The following is a 19014-nucleotide window of genomic DNA, read 5'->3' as shown; positions in this document are numbered from 1 at the left end:
TGAAATAGTGTCTACTTAGACCTATATACCCTCTTCACCTACTTCCTACTACACTTTCCACAGTCACTCCAAAGCAAAACTTTTCAAAGTAAGGACTACAAAATTTGAATAAGGGCAAGTGACTGGCATACTTTAGTGATGACTCTTTAGTCACTCTCAGGCCACCCCATTAGCTGGGAGCCTAGCTGGGGAGTCCTGAGATTCACACACAGATAAGAAGGGCCTAGACCTCAAATAGATCCCTCTATCCATTGTCACTAGTCATCCCCATTAGGAACAACATAATGAACCCCTTTGTGGGGCTCCATAGGACCTTGCCCTCAATATAAATCAACAATGGTAGAGTATGTTCCATCCTTCGAAGGGAGGCTGGACAACATACTCTATCTACCACCAGAGGAAGATGAGTTCTGAAATTGGGGCAGCTTGGAGCATTCCTACTCATGACCACAGAATGCAAACTCAGACTACAGGGGTGCAGAGGTCACATAGGCTCCTAAGCTGAATATGAGCTCCAGATCAAATCAATTTTTAAGAAATTTATTTAATTTGTTAATTTTATTTGTTATGAGAGAAATTTAGAGGGCAGAAGGAGATAGGGAGGGAGAGAAATGGAGAGACATCTATAGCCCAGCTTCACCACTCCTAATGTTTTCCCCTGTTGGGGACCAGGGACTTGAACCCAGGGCCATATACACTTAACCAGGTGCACCACAGCCCAGCCCTGCACAATTTACTTAGTCACTTGTTGATAGTCATCTGGGTTGTGTTTTCCTTTTCATTATTGTCTCTAAGCGGCTCCAGTATTAGTGTGCAAATTTCTGTGTGGACAGGAGGGATCAGAAACTGATGAATTATGCCACTGGCCTCTAGAGCCAGAATGTTACCTGTAAATGAGGGCCCAGAAAACGTATCCATGTCCATTCAGTTCAAAGATACTTGCTCAGAGGTGCCGATTTACTCAGGAGCGCTGGGGCGGTGGTGCACCTGGCTAGGCACACAGAATATAAAGCTCAAGGACCTGGGTTCAAGCTGCTGGCTTCACAAGTGGTGGAGCAGGTCTGCAGGTGTCTATCTTTCTCTCTCTTCCTGTCTCTCTCCACCTTCTCTCTCACTTCCTCTCTGTGCTATCCAATAAAATAGAAAAATGGCTGCCAGGAATAGTGGATTCCCTATGTAGGCACCAAGCCCAGGGATAAGCCTGGCAGGAAAAAAGAAAAAAAGTCATTTGTTCAGAGGTTGGCACACCCCCTGTTCCTGCACTGCCTCCACAGCACAGTTCACATGATTCTGCAACAACTCAGTGAAGTGTAATTAGAGCAGAGCTGGGAAATATCACATCAGTGGTCCTCATACAGTCTGCAGAATCACTTGTTCTGGCTCTGCCAAGGCATTCCCGAGGCAGAACATGCAACCAAATAAAGGTGGGATCTTTCATCATAGCAATACAAAGTGCTGATTTTTTAATGGATAATTTTGTATAGCTTGAGAATGTTGTAATATATACCCAAATGGTCTTTGGCAGGAATGAAAGTCCCCCCAATACTCAATGAAAGGCTCCATGGTACTCATTTTTAAGAAAAAAATTTATTTTATTGCAAAAGTGAGAGTGAGAGAATGAGTGAGAGATGGGCAGAGAGACAGGCCACTGCTGTGCCTTTTCAAGCGTTGCTGGAGTCATAGTCAGGCGTCCTCCCCTTGAGTCAGCTTTCTGTGTGTGCTTGCAGGATTTCCTTTATCCACAGCATGTAACTGGAGATCCTGGTATAGACCCCTAATTTTTCTCCACATACATCTCCATAGGACACAATGCCATGGGCCACTCCATTGCACACAAGGGCACCCCCAGAGTCCCCCTGTGGACAGAGAGGGGAAGGACTGAGTGAGCTCTCCCAGTGGCGGTCCTGCCCTCCTGCCTCCCAGGCCCCTGCTTTGCAAGGATTGTATGTGCAGGCAGAGGGTAAGGTAGCTCCTTTCTCTCTTAAAGTGCCAAGCCTTGATCTGGGACGCTTTTAGTCACTCACGACTCCCTGGGTGGATGCTATTAGTTCACCAGATCTGCTTCTACTTCTTAAAAATATTTTTGCTTAATTTGGATAGAGACACAGAGAAATTGAGAGGGGGAGAGGGAACAGAGAGGGAGAATGAAGGACATTTGCAGCACAATTTCATCACTTGTGAAACTTCCCCCTGTGGGTGGAGACTGGGGGGGCTCCAACTAGGGTCCTTGTGAATTCTAATATGTATGCTAAACGAAGTGAGCTACACTTGGCTCCACACGAGGTCTCTTACAAAGGTACTGAGAGATGTAACCTGAAGCAAGTCCTGTAACTCGGGAGGAGGTGTGGGGCCTGCACTCAGGGAGGACAAGTTCATTAGCCCAGGGGCTACCAGGGGAGGAGCAGCTGCTTTGATGAGTGCACAGAAGGGAGCACCATCTCTGCCTGCAGTGTCCTGAGTGGGCAGTGCTGCAGACCCTCCTTCAGCATGAGCGCCATGACCATTCACCGTGGGTGCAGAAAGCTGAAGTTTTCCCAGGTGTTTCCTATCTGAGGCTTCCCCACAGTAGCTGGGAGAGAAAGCATAGGCTGGAAGGGGAATGGCTGCTGCATTGCTTGTCTGTGGGTTCCTTTTTCTCCTGAATCAGTCCTCTGGCCACGGTCAAGCTAGGCAGCTGCTAAGACTCACCTGTAAGAAACTCTTATGTCCTTGTAGGCCTCCCGCACACAGCTGTGTGGCTTTGCTATATGATTTATGATGACGTTGACATTGAGAATCATTGTGCACCATCAGCTCCACTTCTTGCAGTGTGTTTGGATGTTTTTTATTACAGCCAGCAGTTCTCCCCCAGCCAGCCACACTGCACACCTGTCCTGGCCTCACCTGGGCCTTGGGAGTGGGCAGCCTGAGGAGCTGCACAGCTGAGGTCAGTTTGGCCTTTCTCTCCAACTGGGGGATGAGAGAAGAGAATTCACTCAGCCATGGGCTCTGGGCTGGACACCACACGGGGCTGAGTGCCTGCCTCCCTCTTCCATAAGCCCCTGGGACTGACAGGCAGCCAGAATGGGAAGGAGGAGGGGGCAGCTATGAGTGGGAGGGGACACAGGTGAGACCCAGGAGAATGAGAGCAGCAGACAGGCCTCCTCACCTTCAGCAACATGATGTCATTGTGAACATTATAGTTCAGGTAGGGGATGGCTCTGCTCACTGGGATGACCTGCTGGGTGCTCTCAGTCTTGCTGATGTTGTGGGCTCCCAGGATGACAGTGATTGAACTTAACAGGGAGCATAGAGAGAGACAGAAAGTCACTGACAGGGCAGTTTAGTGAACCTACAGTTCTTGCGAAAACAAGTCTTATTGAAATGGAACCCAGGCAATGGAGGTGTGGGCTGAGCAGCCTGTGCCCTCTACACCTCTTGTTGGGTAGTATGCCAGCTCCCCTGGCTTAAAGCTTCTGTCTCTAATCCTGCTTAACTAAACATTGGCATGCCTGCATGGCATTGGTTTGATCCCACTCAAAGCTGCGGTCTATTTACATAAACCACTGTTAACTAAGCACCACCCTCCCTCCAGGGCATTGGTGGTTCAGTGGTAGAATTCTTGCCTGCTCCGCCCCCTCTCCTTGTCACACCCTGATTTTTCACCAATCTCTTTTTTCGCTCCACCCTCTCTATGTCACACCCTGTTTCCACCCTACTTGGCTAGTATATATACAAGCTGCTTTTCTGAGTAAAATCACTTGGAATTGCTTTCTAGCTCCGAGAGTTCCAAAGTGTCTCTCCTGCGAAGTTAGCAGCCTTGGTTGGCTCCAGTTGAGTTCTCTCCAATCCAGAGCGCACTTGCTGGGGAAGAAGTACCCTCAGGCTATCCCGGCAACCTCTATAACTAGGGGGCAACATGAGGGTGAGACTATGCTGTATTTGTACCTACACCTGTGAGTCCCAGCACTGGTCACTGCTGGAAAAATAGTAAAATCAAGCTAGTTTGTACCTGCTGTAGTGAGAGCCTAGCACTGAAGACAGCAGGGTGACCCCTCTGTTCTTATCAGCCAGGCTCTGGAACTGCCCATCCTCTCCCCAATCTCCCTGCTCACTTTTCTCTGTGTGGAGTATCCTGGCTCATGCTGGCAGAAGGCCTGTGCAAGAGGTAAGTGCCCTGCCTCTGGTTTAAACACATACACCCCTTGAAAGGTCCTCACCGTTGATTACAGCGAGCAGCTGTCAGCACGACATCCTCTCGTATTAGGAAACCACCACAGAAGCACTCAGACACTTTCTCTGAGATCTTCAGACATGCCATGTAGGGGCGGGAGTGGGGTCTGGCCTCATGTCCCCCGAGGATCTCCCCTGAAGCAAACATCTGTTCTCTGTGTGCACCACCCAGCGGTGAAGCTGAGGTTCAGCCTGTGGTATTTGGGAGGCTGGTGTGACTCAGTAGGGGCATGGGGAGGACATCAGCTGCCTCTTCCCAGAAGGGGACACTTAGAGCTCAGTCTGCTGTGTGCTGGAGGTGAGACTACCTGTCCTGTCTTTGCTTTTGCTTAATTGCATTTCCAAGGTCCCTGTGAGGCTTTGATCTCTAGAATAATGCTGTTTTCAAAGGGCTAGACTGAACTTAGGGTCTAGAGACTGTCATAGAGGATTCCCTGTGTCCTGACAGACATCTGGGCTTCAGTTAGTATCTGCTGTCTGTGTGAAACCATGACTCCCATTACCCATAATGAGAGCCACTGGGGAATGCTGGCAGAGTTGTTGGAAGTAGAAGTCTTATGGTCTGAGGCACAGTGGCTCACCTGGAAGGTGGCCAAAGGAATGCAGAGAAGCAGAAATCAATTTAGGATCTTGGGGCTGGGTCATTCATAACCATCAGAGTCCCTCTGAAGACTTCATTTCTCAGCTTCTTTTCCAAGAAGATGTTGATTGGAGCACCCTTCCCAGCCCAGACACAGAAGACTATTTTGCCCTCTATAGAGTTCCATTTTCCTTACAGGAGAGATAGGACATAAGGGTTGTAATAACTACTGCCTACAGTTGAGAATAGATTTCTGCCCTGTTTTTTCTGCCATTATTCCCCCCCCTCTCTCCACACACACACACACACACACCTACAGGACTAGGAACGCATGTTTGTATGGGGGGTTGGTACCTGCATAACTAATTCTGGTAGCCATTTTCCCCTTCTTTATTCTTTCTTTTTTAATTTTCAGTTGAGACTCAGAAAACTGGAGAAGGTAGGCTAACTCTGAGGGTGGGGTGGTCACTCACCTCCCTGTGTCCCGGGGGGCAGGAAGCAGGCCAGCAGGAGCAGGAGCATCTTCCCAGGAAGGCTGTCCAGGGGTCAGCTGCTCTGGTTTGCTCTGTGATCTTGTAGCAGAGAAAGGAGGCTCATGGACTCAGATACCTTGAGATTCTCTCTGCTTTAGAGGGGCTCCATCCTGATGGCTTTTATGAGAATGTCCCCACCCCCACTCCAGGCTGATGTTCTCTGGGCTGTTTTATGAGAGTCATGTATTGACCACACCAGTGGCCACAGGTGATAATCTGAACAGACCAGACCAGGAGCAGGAGCCCAAGGTGAAGGTGACAACATGCAATGTGGTCTTGAGCAGTGGAGGTCCTTGAAGGCCAGAAACCTGACTCCCCATTGATAGGACAGATACAAATTCAATCTTGAGAGGCTTGGTCCAACTGGCTAAATTCTTTGTGGCATTATAGGTGATATAATCCGATACATTGGATGGATGTTCATCCTTCCTTAGAAAGCTGATGTGCTGATTTAGGAGAGAGAAATATCAGTGACCACGGGATGGACCCTGCTGAAGGATGAATAAACTGTGAGAATTTAGCCACCACCTCTGCAACCAGACATATATTTCTCAAAAATGCCAGAATTTTAACAAATGAAAAATAAACACGAATCTATCATCTTATTTTAAAATTGAATTGGAATCAAGAAACCACGCAATGAACTTCTAATATTGCACAATTTGGTGGCATGTATTGCATGCATTAGCCTGTGCCACCACTGCCTCGATCTCGTTCCAGAACTTTTCATCATCCTGTCCCTACCCCTCAGATTGCTCCTCTGTTACCTAATGGGCCCTGAGTCACTTTGTGATCTGTTCCCCTCACTTTATCTTGCCTCCTGTCAAGTCCTGATTAGGGCTTTATATATCTTTATGTATCTTTGAAATCTCTTATTCTGGATATTTTATATAAAGTAACTTGTGTAATATTTTATCTGTTTTATCTGACTTTTTTCTCTCAACACAGATACAAAATGGTTTCCAAATTGTAATTTATATCAGGTTCATTATCCCCCAACCCCCCGTATGGCCAAATCATGCTCCACTGTGTGCATACAGCACAGTTTCCATATAATTTGTTTAAAATTTATTTATTCTTGATTTTTTAAATAATTTACTTAATATTTTAAACTTTATGTTATTTGATAAAACAGAGAGAAATATAGAGAGAAGAAGGAGATAGGGAGGGAGCGAGACAGAGAGAAACCTACAGCCTTGCTTTACCACTTGTGAAGCTTTACCTCTGTAGGTGGGAACAGGGACTTGAACCTATGTCCTTGTGCAGTCAACCAGGTGTGCCACCATCCAGCTCCACACAATTTACTTACCTGCTTGTTGGTAGTCATCTGCTTTGTGTTTTCCTTTTCATTATGATGACTAAGCTGCTCTAATATCAGTATCCAAATTTCTGTGTGCACAGAAGGTTTTCATTTCTCATGGCTATAAGCCTAGGTGTGGGACAGACAGTCCAGTATGGAGTGGGCGATAATCCAATGTTTAAGGTTTTCATCATTCAACTCCCAGGCTCCTATAATAGCAGCAATGACTTGGAGGGATAGAGGGGGTTACCTGGGAGCTGCTCAGCTGATTCCAACCCAGGAAGATTCTTGTTCACCACAGAGTCCTGTACTCTATAGACATCCTAAGTGAGAAAAGTTGGCTGTCTTGGACACTCTGAATAGAGCAATAACTCTGAGTCTAAAATGTGAAGGAAATTCTTGAGTCTCAAGGCCACATGGCCTCCCTCAGTTTCCTTTGAACATGCATAAACAGGTGCGACTCATAGGATAGGGACTATATCTCTTAGTAGTTCCATTAAAGTCAGACTCTAGTTCCTTCAAGGAAATGCATGGTAGGCTTTCACTCTAATTAATCTCCATGGCATTTTTGAAAAATAATTTTTATGATTGATTTAATAATTATTAGCAAGATTATAAGATAATAGGTGTACAATTCTGCACAGTTCCTACCACCAGAGTTCCATGTCCCATCCCGTCTATTGGAAGCTTTTCTGTTCTTTATCCCTCCCTAGGAGTATGGACCAAAATTCTTTCTGGGGTGCAGAAGGTGGAAGGCCTGGATTCTGTAACTGCTTCTCCTCTGGAAATGGAAATTGGTAGGTTGATCCATACCCCCAGCCTATTTCTATCTTCCCCTAGCGGGGTAGGGCTCTGGAGAGACGTGGTCCTCGGACACATTGGTGAGGTTGTCTGCCCAGGGAGATGAGGATGGTGTCATGGTAGTGACTGCAGTTTGGTGGCTTCAAGTCATTAGATATAAAGCAAATTGTTCAATAAAGAGGAACTCAAATGTAAGAACTGAGCAAATGAAACCAGGGGTCTCGTGTGGGAAGAAACTAGGAAGTCTACTTTAGATATGTTCCATGTGGCCCATGACTTCAGTAAATTTTGCCTGAGCCCAATTGCTAACATTCAGGTTGGACTAAAAGTATTGTCAGGGAAGATGGTGTCAGGGTTGAGAAGGGGAATGGAAAGCTGGATTAGGGCAGAAAGTAGCTTCTAAATATGAGAGAAGTATATAAATACCATTAACTGACCTAAAGCCCATGCCTACTCATATTTAGCACCGAAGCCTGTGTAACCTCTGAGGCCCTGTCAGTCTGAGATCACAATGCATGGTCACAGCTGGGAACGTTCTAGGTTGCTTTCATTTCAGGACCAGTCTTGATTGAGTGGCAGGGCAGGTTGACCCAACTTCCCTTTGGAGAGTGGGTCATTCTCTACCATTGCCTCTCTACAGTGAGGGCAAGGTCCTGTAGAGGCCCACAAGATGGCTTATGATGATGTTCCTGATAAGTGACCAGTGATGGTGGAGAGAGGCATCTATTAAAAGTCTAGCCCTATTATTTGGTAATTGGGTTAACTTTGAAAAGTCCTTTTGTTAGGGTTTGCTGTACAGTACCCAGTATCTTGTATATAGCTGTGCTATTGGTTGCTTCTGATCTACTTGGTCTAGGCTTTTGAGAGAGTCTGCATATCAATTACACAGCCTATATATTGAAAAGATTCAGTTTGTGTTTTGAAAAACTTCGAAACATACAATTAATTTTCCCTCTCTCGTATTAATTAACTAGTGATGTATATGACTACATTTTACTAGGAGTGTACATAAACACCATTTCCACCACCAAAAGACTGTGACCCATCCCTCCCACCCACTCCCACCCCCCACTGTCCCAGGAAGCTGCATGTCTACCCCTCGCCTCAGGGTTATTACTTTGGTGCCCTACTTATAATTTGGTCAGGTCCTGCTTTTAGTTTCCCTTTCAGATCTTCTTACTCAATTTCTGTTGATGAGTGGGATCAACCCATACTCATCTTTATCTTTCTGACTTAGCTCACTTAACATAATACCTTCTAGCTCCGTCCAAGATGGGTCAGAGAAGGTGGGTTCATTGTTCTTGATAGCTGCATAGTATTCCATTGTGTATATATACCACAGCTTTCTCAGCCACTCATCTGTTGTTGGGCACCTGGGTTGCTTCCAGGTTTTAGCTATTATGAATTGTGCTGCTATGAACATAGGAGTACACACCTCTTTTTGTTTGGGTGTTATGGAGTCCTTGGGGTATAACCCCAGGAGAGGAATTACTGGATCATATGGAAGGTCCATGTCTAGCCTTCTGAGAGTTTTCCAGACTGCTCTCCACAGAGGCTGTACCAATTTACATTCCCACCAGCAATGTAAAAGGGTTCCTCTGTCCCCACAACCTCTCCAGCATTTGTTGCTGCTGTCCTTTTTGATGTATGCCATTCTTACAGGAGTGTGATGATAACATTAACTATCGATTGTCTTTTTGAACCCTAAGACAGCAGGAACCTCACATCTCCACTATAGAGCCTCTACTTCCCCCAGTCCTGGAACCATTGGATAGGGCCCACTTTCCCATATGCCTCTCCCAATCCATATCAAATAATATTGCATCTGCCGATCACAACCTAACCAACACAATGATTGTCACCTCAACATGCTTCACTTCAGACTGTGTCCAGAGACTTCACATGTGGAATGACAACCCTTCAGCTTCATTACTCGGGGGAGACCTTTCCTTTCATAGTATACTCTAATTCCATCTCAGGTGGTTCACTTTCTAACAAAGTCCCAAAACCTAGATATACACCAGTTTCTGTGAGAGAGAGAGAGAGAGCATATGTTCACACGTATCCATAAACTACTGCAAAATATATACCTGAAAGCAGAAGTACACTAGAGTTTGCAGTGAGTAGCCTCCTAACACTTCCTCTTCACTATTCCAAGCTTTGGGTCCATGATTGCTCAACAATTTGTTTGGCTTTGTATGTTAACTCTCTTTTCAGTCACCAGGTTCCAGATGTCATCAGGATGCCGGCCAGGCTTCCCTGGACTGAAGACCCCACCAATGTGTCCTGGAGCTCAGCTTCCCCAGAGACCCACCCTACTGGGGAGAGAGAGAGGCAGACTGGGAGTATGGACCGACCAGTCAACGCCCATGTTCAGTGGGGAAGCAATTACAGAAGCCAGACCTTCCACCTTCTGCAACCCACAATGACCCTGGGTCCATGCTCCCAGAGGGATAGAGAATGGGAAAGCTATCAGGGGAGGGGGTGGGATATGGAGAATGGGTGGTGGGAATTGTGTGGAATTGTACCCCTCCTGCCCTATGGTTTTGTTAATTAATACTTTCTTAAATAAAAAATAAATAAATAAATAAAAGAAGTCTAGCCCATCATATCAGTATATATTCTTAACTGCTACTGTAGGGCAAATGAAGACAAGGCTGTCATATTGCTTTGGTTTGCTCCCCCTACCCTCTTCCTCAACGGAAGAAGGTTCAGGTGCACAGGCCTTGAAATCATGTCTGATTTTCTGTGCTTTAGTCAATATGGCTTCTATGGGAGGTTCCCACCCCACTTCCTCTGCCCACTGACATGTGAGAATCATACCAGTAGCCACAGCTGATGGGTCTGAGCAGCCCACTTATGCCAGCCCAGGAACTGAACTTTCAAGGAAGGGAGAGAAGAAGGGGTGTCAGGAGACAGAAACATCACTGGGCCCTGAGTTGAAATGGGGCAGAAGTGGTGGAAAGGGAACTCAGCACTGGTGAGGATGAGGAGTATGTATGTCGTCATTCCATTCTCAGACTCCCAAAAGTGGAATGTCTCCCCTCCTCAGTGGGCCGTGGACATTTGTCCTGGAGCTGCACTGACGCTGCGCCTGTTTGGTGACCAGAACCTATGGTCTCAGCCCTTCGTCTCTCCACATGACAGGGAAGCTGAGAAGCTCCCCTGATCCCAGGACCAGAGAAGGTCATGCTTTGTCCTGGTGGGGTTTAGCCTTGGCCCTCGCGGAAGGGAGACCCAGGAGAGGCAGGCATGGATGGGTAGGGAGAGGCGGAGACAGCTCTACATGGGGCTCTGGAGAGGGAGGAGAGAGGAGGATCAGAAAACCAATGAATTGTTTATTGGTCTTCTGAGAACACAATTGGCACTTGTGAGTGAGGGTACATAACCAGTAATGTTCACTCAGAGAAGAGAAATTTATTCAGTTGCTGGCACTTCTCCCTGGGATTCTAGAACAACTCAGAGAAGCTACTTGGGTCTTTGCAATTAGAGGGTTTATGATTTTCTTTCCTTTTACGTTTTCCATTATACTATGTGAGAGAGGTAGATCAGAACACTGTACTTCCATTCTCTGGGATGCCTAAAAATCAAACCCTGGCCCTCTTCCTTAAAAGGTGTGTATTGTGGGAGTCAGGCGGTAGTGCAGCAGGTTAAGTGCACTTGGCGCAAAGCACAAGGAAAGGCATAAGGATCCCTGTTCCAGCCCCCGACTTCCCACCTGCAGGAGACTAGCTTCACAAGCCGTGAAGCGGGTCTGCAGGTGTCTGTCTTTCTCTCCCCCTCTCTGTCTTCCCCTCCTCTCTCCATTTCTCTCTGTCCTATCCAACAACAACGACATCAATAATAACTATTACAATAAAACAACAATGGCAGCAAAAGGGAATAAATAAATAAATTAAAAAAAAAAAAAGGTGTGTATTGTATTGCTGGGCCTTTTCCTGGTTCCTCTTCATGGTCTTTATCCATGGCAGGAAACTCGAGATTCTGGTGTGGACTGATGGAGGTTTCTTCCTTTTTTTCCCTACCGGAAAGGATGCCCTGGGCTACATTGTTGGATAGGAGGCCCCCCCTGAGCCCCTCTGTAGACAGAGAAGGGAAGGACTAAGCCAATTCTACACTGGCAGTGCCCTCCTGCATTCCAGGTTCCTGCTTTGCAGTGTTTCTGTGTGGTGGCAGAGGCTGGGGCAGCCCCCCTGGGCCCCCAGCTGCCAGGCCCTGACCATGGACATTGTCAGAGTCTCACTTCTCCCTGGGTGGCTGCTCCCTCTCTTTACCAGTTCACTGCTCAGCCTCCGGAGGTGCTGAGGGATGTGATCCCCATCTATAGCAAAGATCAGTTGGAGGTGGTGGACTGACACTCAGGTGTAGGCTAAGTTCATGAACCCAGAAGGTGCGAGGAGAGGAGCAGGGTGCTTTATCCGGATAACAGCAGGGAGCACCACCTTTTGCCCTGTGTCTTGAGAGGACAGCACCAGAGACCCTTGCTTTTTTTTTTTTTTTTTTTGTGTGTGTGTGTGTGTGTGTGTGTGTGTGTGGCAGTTCCATGATGCATTCACCATGACTGCAGGAAGTTGCAAATATCATTTGTGCTCCTCACCTGGTGTCCCCCCTTCTCTGAGCTAATGAGAGAGAACACATTCTGGATGTAAAGGGGGGGGCAGCTTCTTGACCTGGAGTTCCCTATCCTACTGAGTGTACGTAGAACTCTGATACTGTCAAGTGGGGCAGCTGCTCAGATTCACCTTAGCAGAAATCTTATTCTTCCTTGGATCCTCAACACACAGCTGAATGCGCTCACTATAACCTTTGAAAAGGGATTCACATTTCTCATCATCCTGTATGGTCAGGTTCACTTCCTGCAGTGTATCTGCATGTGTCCTGTCACTGGCAGGAGTTCAGCCCAGCCGGACAAACTGCACATCAGTCCAGGTTTCACCAGTTGCCTGGGGCTGGGCAGACTGAGGAGCTGCACGGCTGAGGTCAACTAGACCTTTCTCTTCAGCTGGGTGTATTTGTGGGAGAGGTAAAAGATTCCATTCAGTCATGACCTCTGGCTGGACACCACATTGGGCTGAGTGCTGGCCTCTCTCTCTCAAGAGCCACTGGAACTGACAGGCAACCAGGATGGGAAGGAGGAGAGGGACAGCTCTGAATGGGAGAGGACATGGTTGGACCCAGGAGAGCAAGAGACAGACCTAATCACCTGCAACACCATGATGTCATCAGCAAGGCTGTGAGCATTATATTTCAGGCGGGGGATGGCTCTGCTCACTGGGATGACCTGCTGGGTGCTCTCAGTCTTGCTGAAGTTGTGGGCTCCCATGATGACAGTGATTAAACTTTATAGGGAGCAGAGAGAGACAGCAACTCACCAGAGGTGCAGTAAAGGGAACCTACAGGTCTTGTGTAAAACAAAGCAGTTGCTGAAAGAAACCAGGGCACAGAGAACTATCCCTGACCCTGTGGTTCTCAACATTCCCTGCTTTCCAGGAGAAGAGGTAAATTTCTCCTGTATGTATGCACATAGCCACAGAGATGCTGATGACTGTTCCTCTCCTGCTTTTAAAAATTGTTTGATTCTTGATTTATTTATTGGATAGAGACAGCCAGCTATCAAGAGATAACGGGAGAAGATAGAAAGGAAGAAAGACAGACAGAAAACAGCAGCCCTGAGTCTGTGCTATACTCGTTGTGTCCCCAGTGTGTTATTGAGTAGTTTTTCAATGAATATTTGCTTTTTGGCTGAGAGAAAACATGTGTTTTCTTGTACACACGAAGGAACCCCTTTAAAACAAAAAAATCAATCAAACAATCTAACAAACAAAATCAATCAAATAATCAATCAATCAATAAAACAAATAAACAAAAAAGGTGTCCTCCAGTAGCTATATACCAGAAGTGACTAAAATAATAGCTGGCAGGCAGTCATCTGATATCCACTGGGCCTTGGCATCCAGGAGCACCTTGGACTGGATTTGAAGCCCTGCCAGGTTGGGCAGAAAAGGGCAGGATGCAGACTCAGCATATGGACCTGGGGATTTGTCTGGGTGCTGACCCCAGGCTGTGCCTTCTTGGTGAGCAGGACTCATGGTCTGAGATCTTCCTTTCTCCACATGACAGCGTAGGAGCTGAGAAGCTCCCCTGAGCCCAGGACCAGAGAGACTCATGCTTCCTCTTGGTGGTGCTCAGCCTCAGGCTTGCCAGAAGGGAGGCTGAGGAGAGAGAGTTATGGGTAGGAAGAGCTGGAGACAGCTCTGCTTGGGGCTCTGGGGAGGGTGGAGAGAAGGAAGCAGAAGGCAGATGAAATGTGTCACTGGCTACTTGAGAGAGAATTGGCGCCAAGATAAGGGCCAGGAAATAATAGCAGTTTCCTTTCTGCTAAGAGGCACTGTTTAGTGTCCTTACCCTCTCCAAGCTGGATGATTCGGCATCAACTCAGAGAAGTGAGATTTGTTCCTGCAATTAGAGCAGGAGAGGGAAATATCTAGCATGTGGGCCCTGTCCAGCCTGCGGAATCATCTGGTCTTTCCCTGCCAAGGCATCCACTGGTAGAATGTGAATTTAATCAGTCAGGGGGTTTTGATTTAGCACGTTAATGGCTACTTCTTAAGCTGACACTTTTGTATGGCCCATGCTGATATAAATACCATATGATCTTAGGAGGAAAAAAAATATCCCCACATTTGAATTAAAAGATTCATGGTCCTCACCATTTTTAATGCACTTTTTATTGCAAAATTGAGAGTGAGAACAAAAGTGAGAGTGAGAGTGACAGAGAAACAGGACACTGCTCTGCTGTTTCATGTGCTGTTTCTGAAGTCACAGCCAGGTCTTCACACAGGAAAGGCAGGTGTCTGCTGTTGAGGCAGCTTCTAGGCCCCCATCTGCAGGGTTTCCTTTATCCAGGGCAGGAAACTGGAGATTTTGGTGTAAGCCGTTGGAGGTGCTCCATATTCGTCTCCATAGGACACGATGCCCTGGGCCACACTGTTACACACGAGGGGGCCCCCGGAGTCCCCCTGTGGACAGAGAGTGGAAGGACTGAGCCAGCTCACTGCCTGCTCCTGCCCTCTTGCATCCCAAGGCCCTGTTTGCAAAGCCTCCATGTGGGGGCCAAGGGTGGGGCAGCCCCTATAGTCCTCCACTCACCAAGCCCTAGTCACAGACACTGTGAGGGCTCACTGCTCCCCAGGTGGCTGCTCCCTGTCTGCAAATGTGCTGCCTACAAAGGTGCTAGGAGATATGCCCCACCCCCATCTGCTGATTCAACCAGGAGGCCATGGACTGACACTCAGAGGGTAACCAGGTTCATTAACCCAGGGTCTACCAGGTGAGGCACAGGTGCTTTAATTAGTGCAAGGCAGGGAGCTCGTCTCTAAGTCCTGTGTCCTGAGTGGGCCGTGCTGCCAACTCCTTCTGCAGGGGGTGCACAGTGATGCATGCAGCAGGGGCCTGGAGGTTGGACACTGTCAGATTCTCACATCTCCCTGTTCTCTCCAGGTCACAGCTGTGCTTACAAAGTGCTGAGAGGTGTGACCACAATCAGCTGCTAAGCTGTGGAGGAAGGCAGTGCACTGAGGCTGACATGAAGGACAAATTAACCCCAGTGTTGTCAGGTGAGGGGGCAGGTGTTTGAACCAGAGCACAGGAGGAGCACCGTGTGTCTAACTCCTGTGTCCTGAGTGGGCAGGGATGCAAATGCTTCTTTCAGAAGGGAGGACCTATGTATCCAGTTGGACCCTGGAGGCTGCTGAGTTTCCCCTTCAGGTCTTCCTCCTCCTTTGTCTGGGGGAGGGATCAATAACTGGGAGTCAAGGAGTCCCCAGGTCTTTTGTCATATGGCCCCTTTAGTGCCCAGCATGCACTCTGACTAGAGTCAGTCGAGTTAGGCAGTTACTTAGACTCACCTTAAAGGAATTCTTCCTTAGGTTTAGGTCCCCAGCACACAGCTGAGTGGCTCTGCTATATTTCATGGGAAAACGCAACTGACATTGATAATCGTCTTGTATGATCAGGTTCACCTCCAGCAACATGTTTGACGATTTCAGATGATGGGGAGAAGTTCTTCCCCAGCCGGCCACACTGCACATCTGTCCAGGCCTCACCTGGGCACCAGTTCTGGGCAGCCTGAGGAGCTGCACAGCTGAGGTCAGTCTGGCCTTTCTCACCAACTTGGGAAAGAAAAAAGAGATTCCACTCAGTAATGGCTTCTGGACTGGACACTCCATGAGCCTGTGCACCTCCCTCTCCCAAAAGCCACAGGGACTGACAGCCAGCCAGGATGGGAAGGAGGAGAGGGACAGCTCTGAGTGGGAGGAGACACAGGTGAGACCCAGGAGAACAAGAGGGGCAGACAGGCCTTCTCACCTTCAGCAGCATGATGTCGTTGGCAAGGCTGTGAGCATTATAGTTCTTGTGGGGGATGGCTCTGCTCACTGGGATGACCTGCTGGGTGCTCTCAGACTTGCCGATGTTGTGGGCTCCCAGGATGACAGTGATTGAACTTCATAGGGAGCAGAGAGAGACAGAGAGTCACTGCAGGGCAGCTTAGTGAACCTACAGGTCTTGTGGAAACAAAGCTTGTTGAGATAGGACCCAGGGATGGAGGTCTGGGCTGAGCTGCCTGCATCCTCTACTCCTCTACAGCTGGGGGGAAGGTGAGGGTGGAACTATGCTGTATTTGTACCTGCTGCCCCTGTGAGTCCCAGCACTGGTCACTCCTGAAACAATGGTGAAATCAAGCTAGTTTGCTCCTGCGGTAGTGAGAGCCCAGCACTGAAGACAGCAGGGTGACCCCTCTGTTCTTATCAGCCAGGCTCTGGAACTGCCCATCCTCTCCCCAATCTCCCTGCTCACTTTTCTCTGTGTGGAGTATCCTGGCTCATGCTGGCAGAGGGACTGGGAAAGAGGCAGGTGGCCTGCCTCTGGTTTAAAAACCCCTCGCCTGAAATGTCCTCACCGTTGATTACAGTGAGCAGCCGTCAGCACGACATCCTCTCGGATCAGGAAACCGCCACAGAAACACTCTGATGCTCTCTCTGAGATCTTCAGACAGGCCATGTAGGGGTGGGAGTGGGGTCTGGCCTCATGTCCCCCGAGGATCTCCCCTGAAGCAAACATCTGTTTTCGGTGTGCAGCACCCAGCGGTGAAGCTGAGGTTCAGCCTGTGGTATTTGGGAGGCCGGTGTGACTCAGTAGGGGAATGGGGAGGACATCAGCTGCCTCTCCCAGAAGGGAACAGTTAGAGCTCAGTCTGCTGTGTGCTGGAGGTGAGACTACCTGCGCTGTCTTTGCTTTGTCTTCAGTGCATATGTAAGGTCCCTGTGAGTTTTGATCTCTAGAATAACACTGCTTTCAGAGGACTAGACTGAACTTAGAGGTCTAGAGACTGTCATAGAGGATTTCCTGTGTCCTGACAGACAACTGTGCTTCAGTTAGTATCTGCTGTCTGTGTGAAGCCGTGATTCCCATAACCATAATGAGAACAGATGGGGAATTCTGACAGAATTGTTGGAAGTAGAAGTCTTATGGTCTGAGTCACAGGGGCTCACCTGGAAGGTAGCCAAGGAATGCAGAGAAGCAGAAAGTAATTTAGGGTCTTGGGGCTGGGTCATTCACAACCATCAGAGTCCCTCTGGAGATTTCATTTCTCAGCTTCTTTCCCAAAAGATACTGATGGGAGCACACTTCCCAGCCCAGACACAGAAGACTATTCTGCCCTCTAAATCACCTCCATACCTGGAAATTTCCATTTTCCTTACAGGAGAGATAGGATAAAATGGGTGTAATATCTCTGATTCTTGTTGTGAATGGACACATGCCCTGATGTCTCTGCTGTTATTCTTGTTCTCCCTCTTCCTCGCCCTATCCTTCTCTCTCTTCCTTTTCTACTCCCTCTCCATCTCCCTCTCCTTCCTCTTGATCCTCTACACACACACACACACACACACACACACACACACACACACACACACACACACACACACACACACACACACCCCAACTGGTCTATTCCTGGTTGCTTGTATGGGGTGGTGCCTGCATAACTGATCCTGGCAGCCATTTTGCCCTCCCTTATTCTTTGTTTTTACTTTTCAGTTGAAACCCAGAGAGCTGGAGCGAGTAGGCAGTGAGAGAGAGGGGGAGGGAAAGAGACACCTGCAGCATTGAATCTCTACTTGAGCAAGTGAGGTGTGGGAACTAGAACTCTGATCCTTGCTCATGGTGATGTGAGTGCTCCATCAGATGCACCCCTGCTGGTCCTTGCTGCTTGTATCATCTTCTATAGCATCATCTGGAGCTTTACTGGGGGAGAGAAATTGGCTTTCCACACATTCCTTGTAGACAGAGGATCATGCACAAGTAATCTGTGCCTCGCATGGGGTGAGCCCTGACTGTGAGGGTGGGGCGGTCACTCACCTGCCTGTGTACCGGGGGGCAGGAAGCAGGCCAGCAGGAGCAGGAGCAGGAGCAGAAGCAGGTGCATCTTCCCAGGAAGGCTGTTCAGGGGGCAGCTGCTCTGGTTTGCTCTGTGTTCTTTTTGATCTTGTAGCAGAGCAAGGAGGCTCATGGACTCAGATACCTTGAGATTCTCTCTGCTTTAGAGGGGCTCCATCCTGATGGCTTTTATGAGAATGTCCCCACCCCCACTCCAGGCTGATGTTCTCTGGGCTGTTTTATGAGAGTTATGTATTGACCACACCAGTGGCCACAGTTGATAATCTGAACAGACCAGTCCAGGAGCAGGAACCAAAAGTGAATTGAAAACATGCAATGTGGTCTTGAGCAATGGAGGTTCTTGAAGGCCAGAAACCTGACTCCCCAATGATAGGATCTATATAAGTTAAATCTTGAGAGGCTAGGTCCAACTGGCTAATTTCTTTGTGGCCTTCTAGTTGGTATAATCAGACACATCGGATGTTCATCCTTCCTTAGAAAGCTGATCTGCTGATTTAGGGAGAGAGAAATATCAGTTACCATGGGGAGGACCCTGCTGAAGGATGAATAAACTGTGAGAATTTAGCCACCACCTACACAACCAGACATATTTTCCACAAAATACCTGAATTTTAACAAATGAAAAATAAACATAACTCTATCATCCTAAGTTTTTAAAATTTATTTCTTTATTGGGGAATTAATGTTTTACATTCAACAGTAAATACAATAGTTTGTACATGCATAACATTCCAGTTTCCCATTTAACAATACAACCCCCACTATGTCATTTATCATCCTTCATGGACCTGTATTCTCCCCACCCACCCACCCCAGAGTCTTTTACTTTGGTGCAATATGCCAATTACATTTCAGGTTCTATTTGTGTTTTCGTTTCTGATCTTGTTTTTCAACTTCTACCTGAGAGTGAGATCATCCCATATTCATCCTTCTGTTTCTGACTTAGTTCACATAACATGAATTTTTCAAGGTCCATCCAAGATCGGCTGAAAACGATAAAGTCACCATTTTTTTTTACAGCTGAGTAGTATTCCATTTTGTATATATACCACAACTTGCTCAGCCACTCATCTGTTGTTGGACACCTGGGTTGCTTCCAGGTTTTGGCTATTACAAATTGTGCTGCCAAG

The 19014-nt window shown here is 47.7% G+C and overlaps 1 protein-coding gene across 3 annotated transcripts; it reads right to left on the bottom strand.

Annotated features, from left to right (window-relative positions):
• Positions 1-1579: 1579 nt before the first annotated feature.
• LOC103126467 (granzyme B(G,H)-like) lies at positions 1580-18362 on the bottom strand. 3 transcript variants are annotated; one of them, XM_060175261.1, is made up of 5 exons: positions 17846-18362; positions 4200-4347; positions 3149-3275; positions 2689-2949; positions 1580-1856 (listed from the first exon to the last, which is right to left on the bottom strand). In XM_060175261.1, exons 1-5 carry the CDS (start codon positions 17994-17996, stop codon positions 1704-1706), a joined length of 840 nt encoding a protein of 279 aa, XP_060031244.1. In that variant the 5' UTR covers positions 17997-18362; the 3' UTR covers positions 1580-1703. The 3 variants fall into 3 exon arrangements, with proteins under 3 accessions (XP_060031244.1, XP_060031245.1, XP_007537415.2); XM_060175262.1 differs by lacking the exon at positions 17846-18362 and adding an exon at positions 5266-5360; XM_007537353.2 differs by lacking the exons at positions 1580-1856; positions 2689-2949; positions 3149-3275; positions 4200-4347 and adding exons at positions 14166-14445; positions 15334-15597; positions 15794-15929; positions 16386-16533 and having other exon boundaries at positions 17846-18088.
• Positions 18363-19014: the final 652 nt, after the last annotated feature.

Source organism: Erinaceus europaeus, chromosome 16 (genome assembly GCF_950295315.1).
Source record: "Erinaceus europaeus chromosome 16, mEriEur2.1, whole genome shotgun sequence".
NCBI classification, from domain to species: domain Eukaryota; kingdom Metazoa; phylum Chordata; class Mammalia; order Eulipotyphla; family Erinaceidae; genus Erinaceus; species Erinaceus europaeus.
The sequence above is the reverse complement of the archived record's forward strand: the minus strand, read 5'-3'. Positions and strand labels throughout refer to the sequence as shown.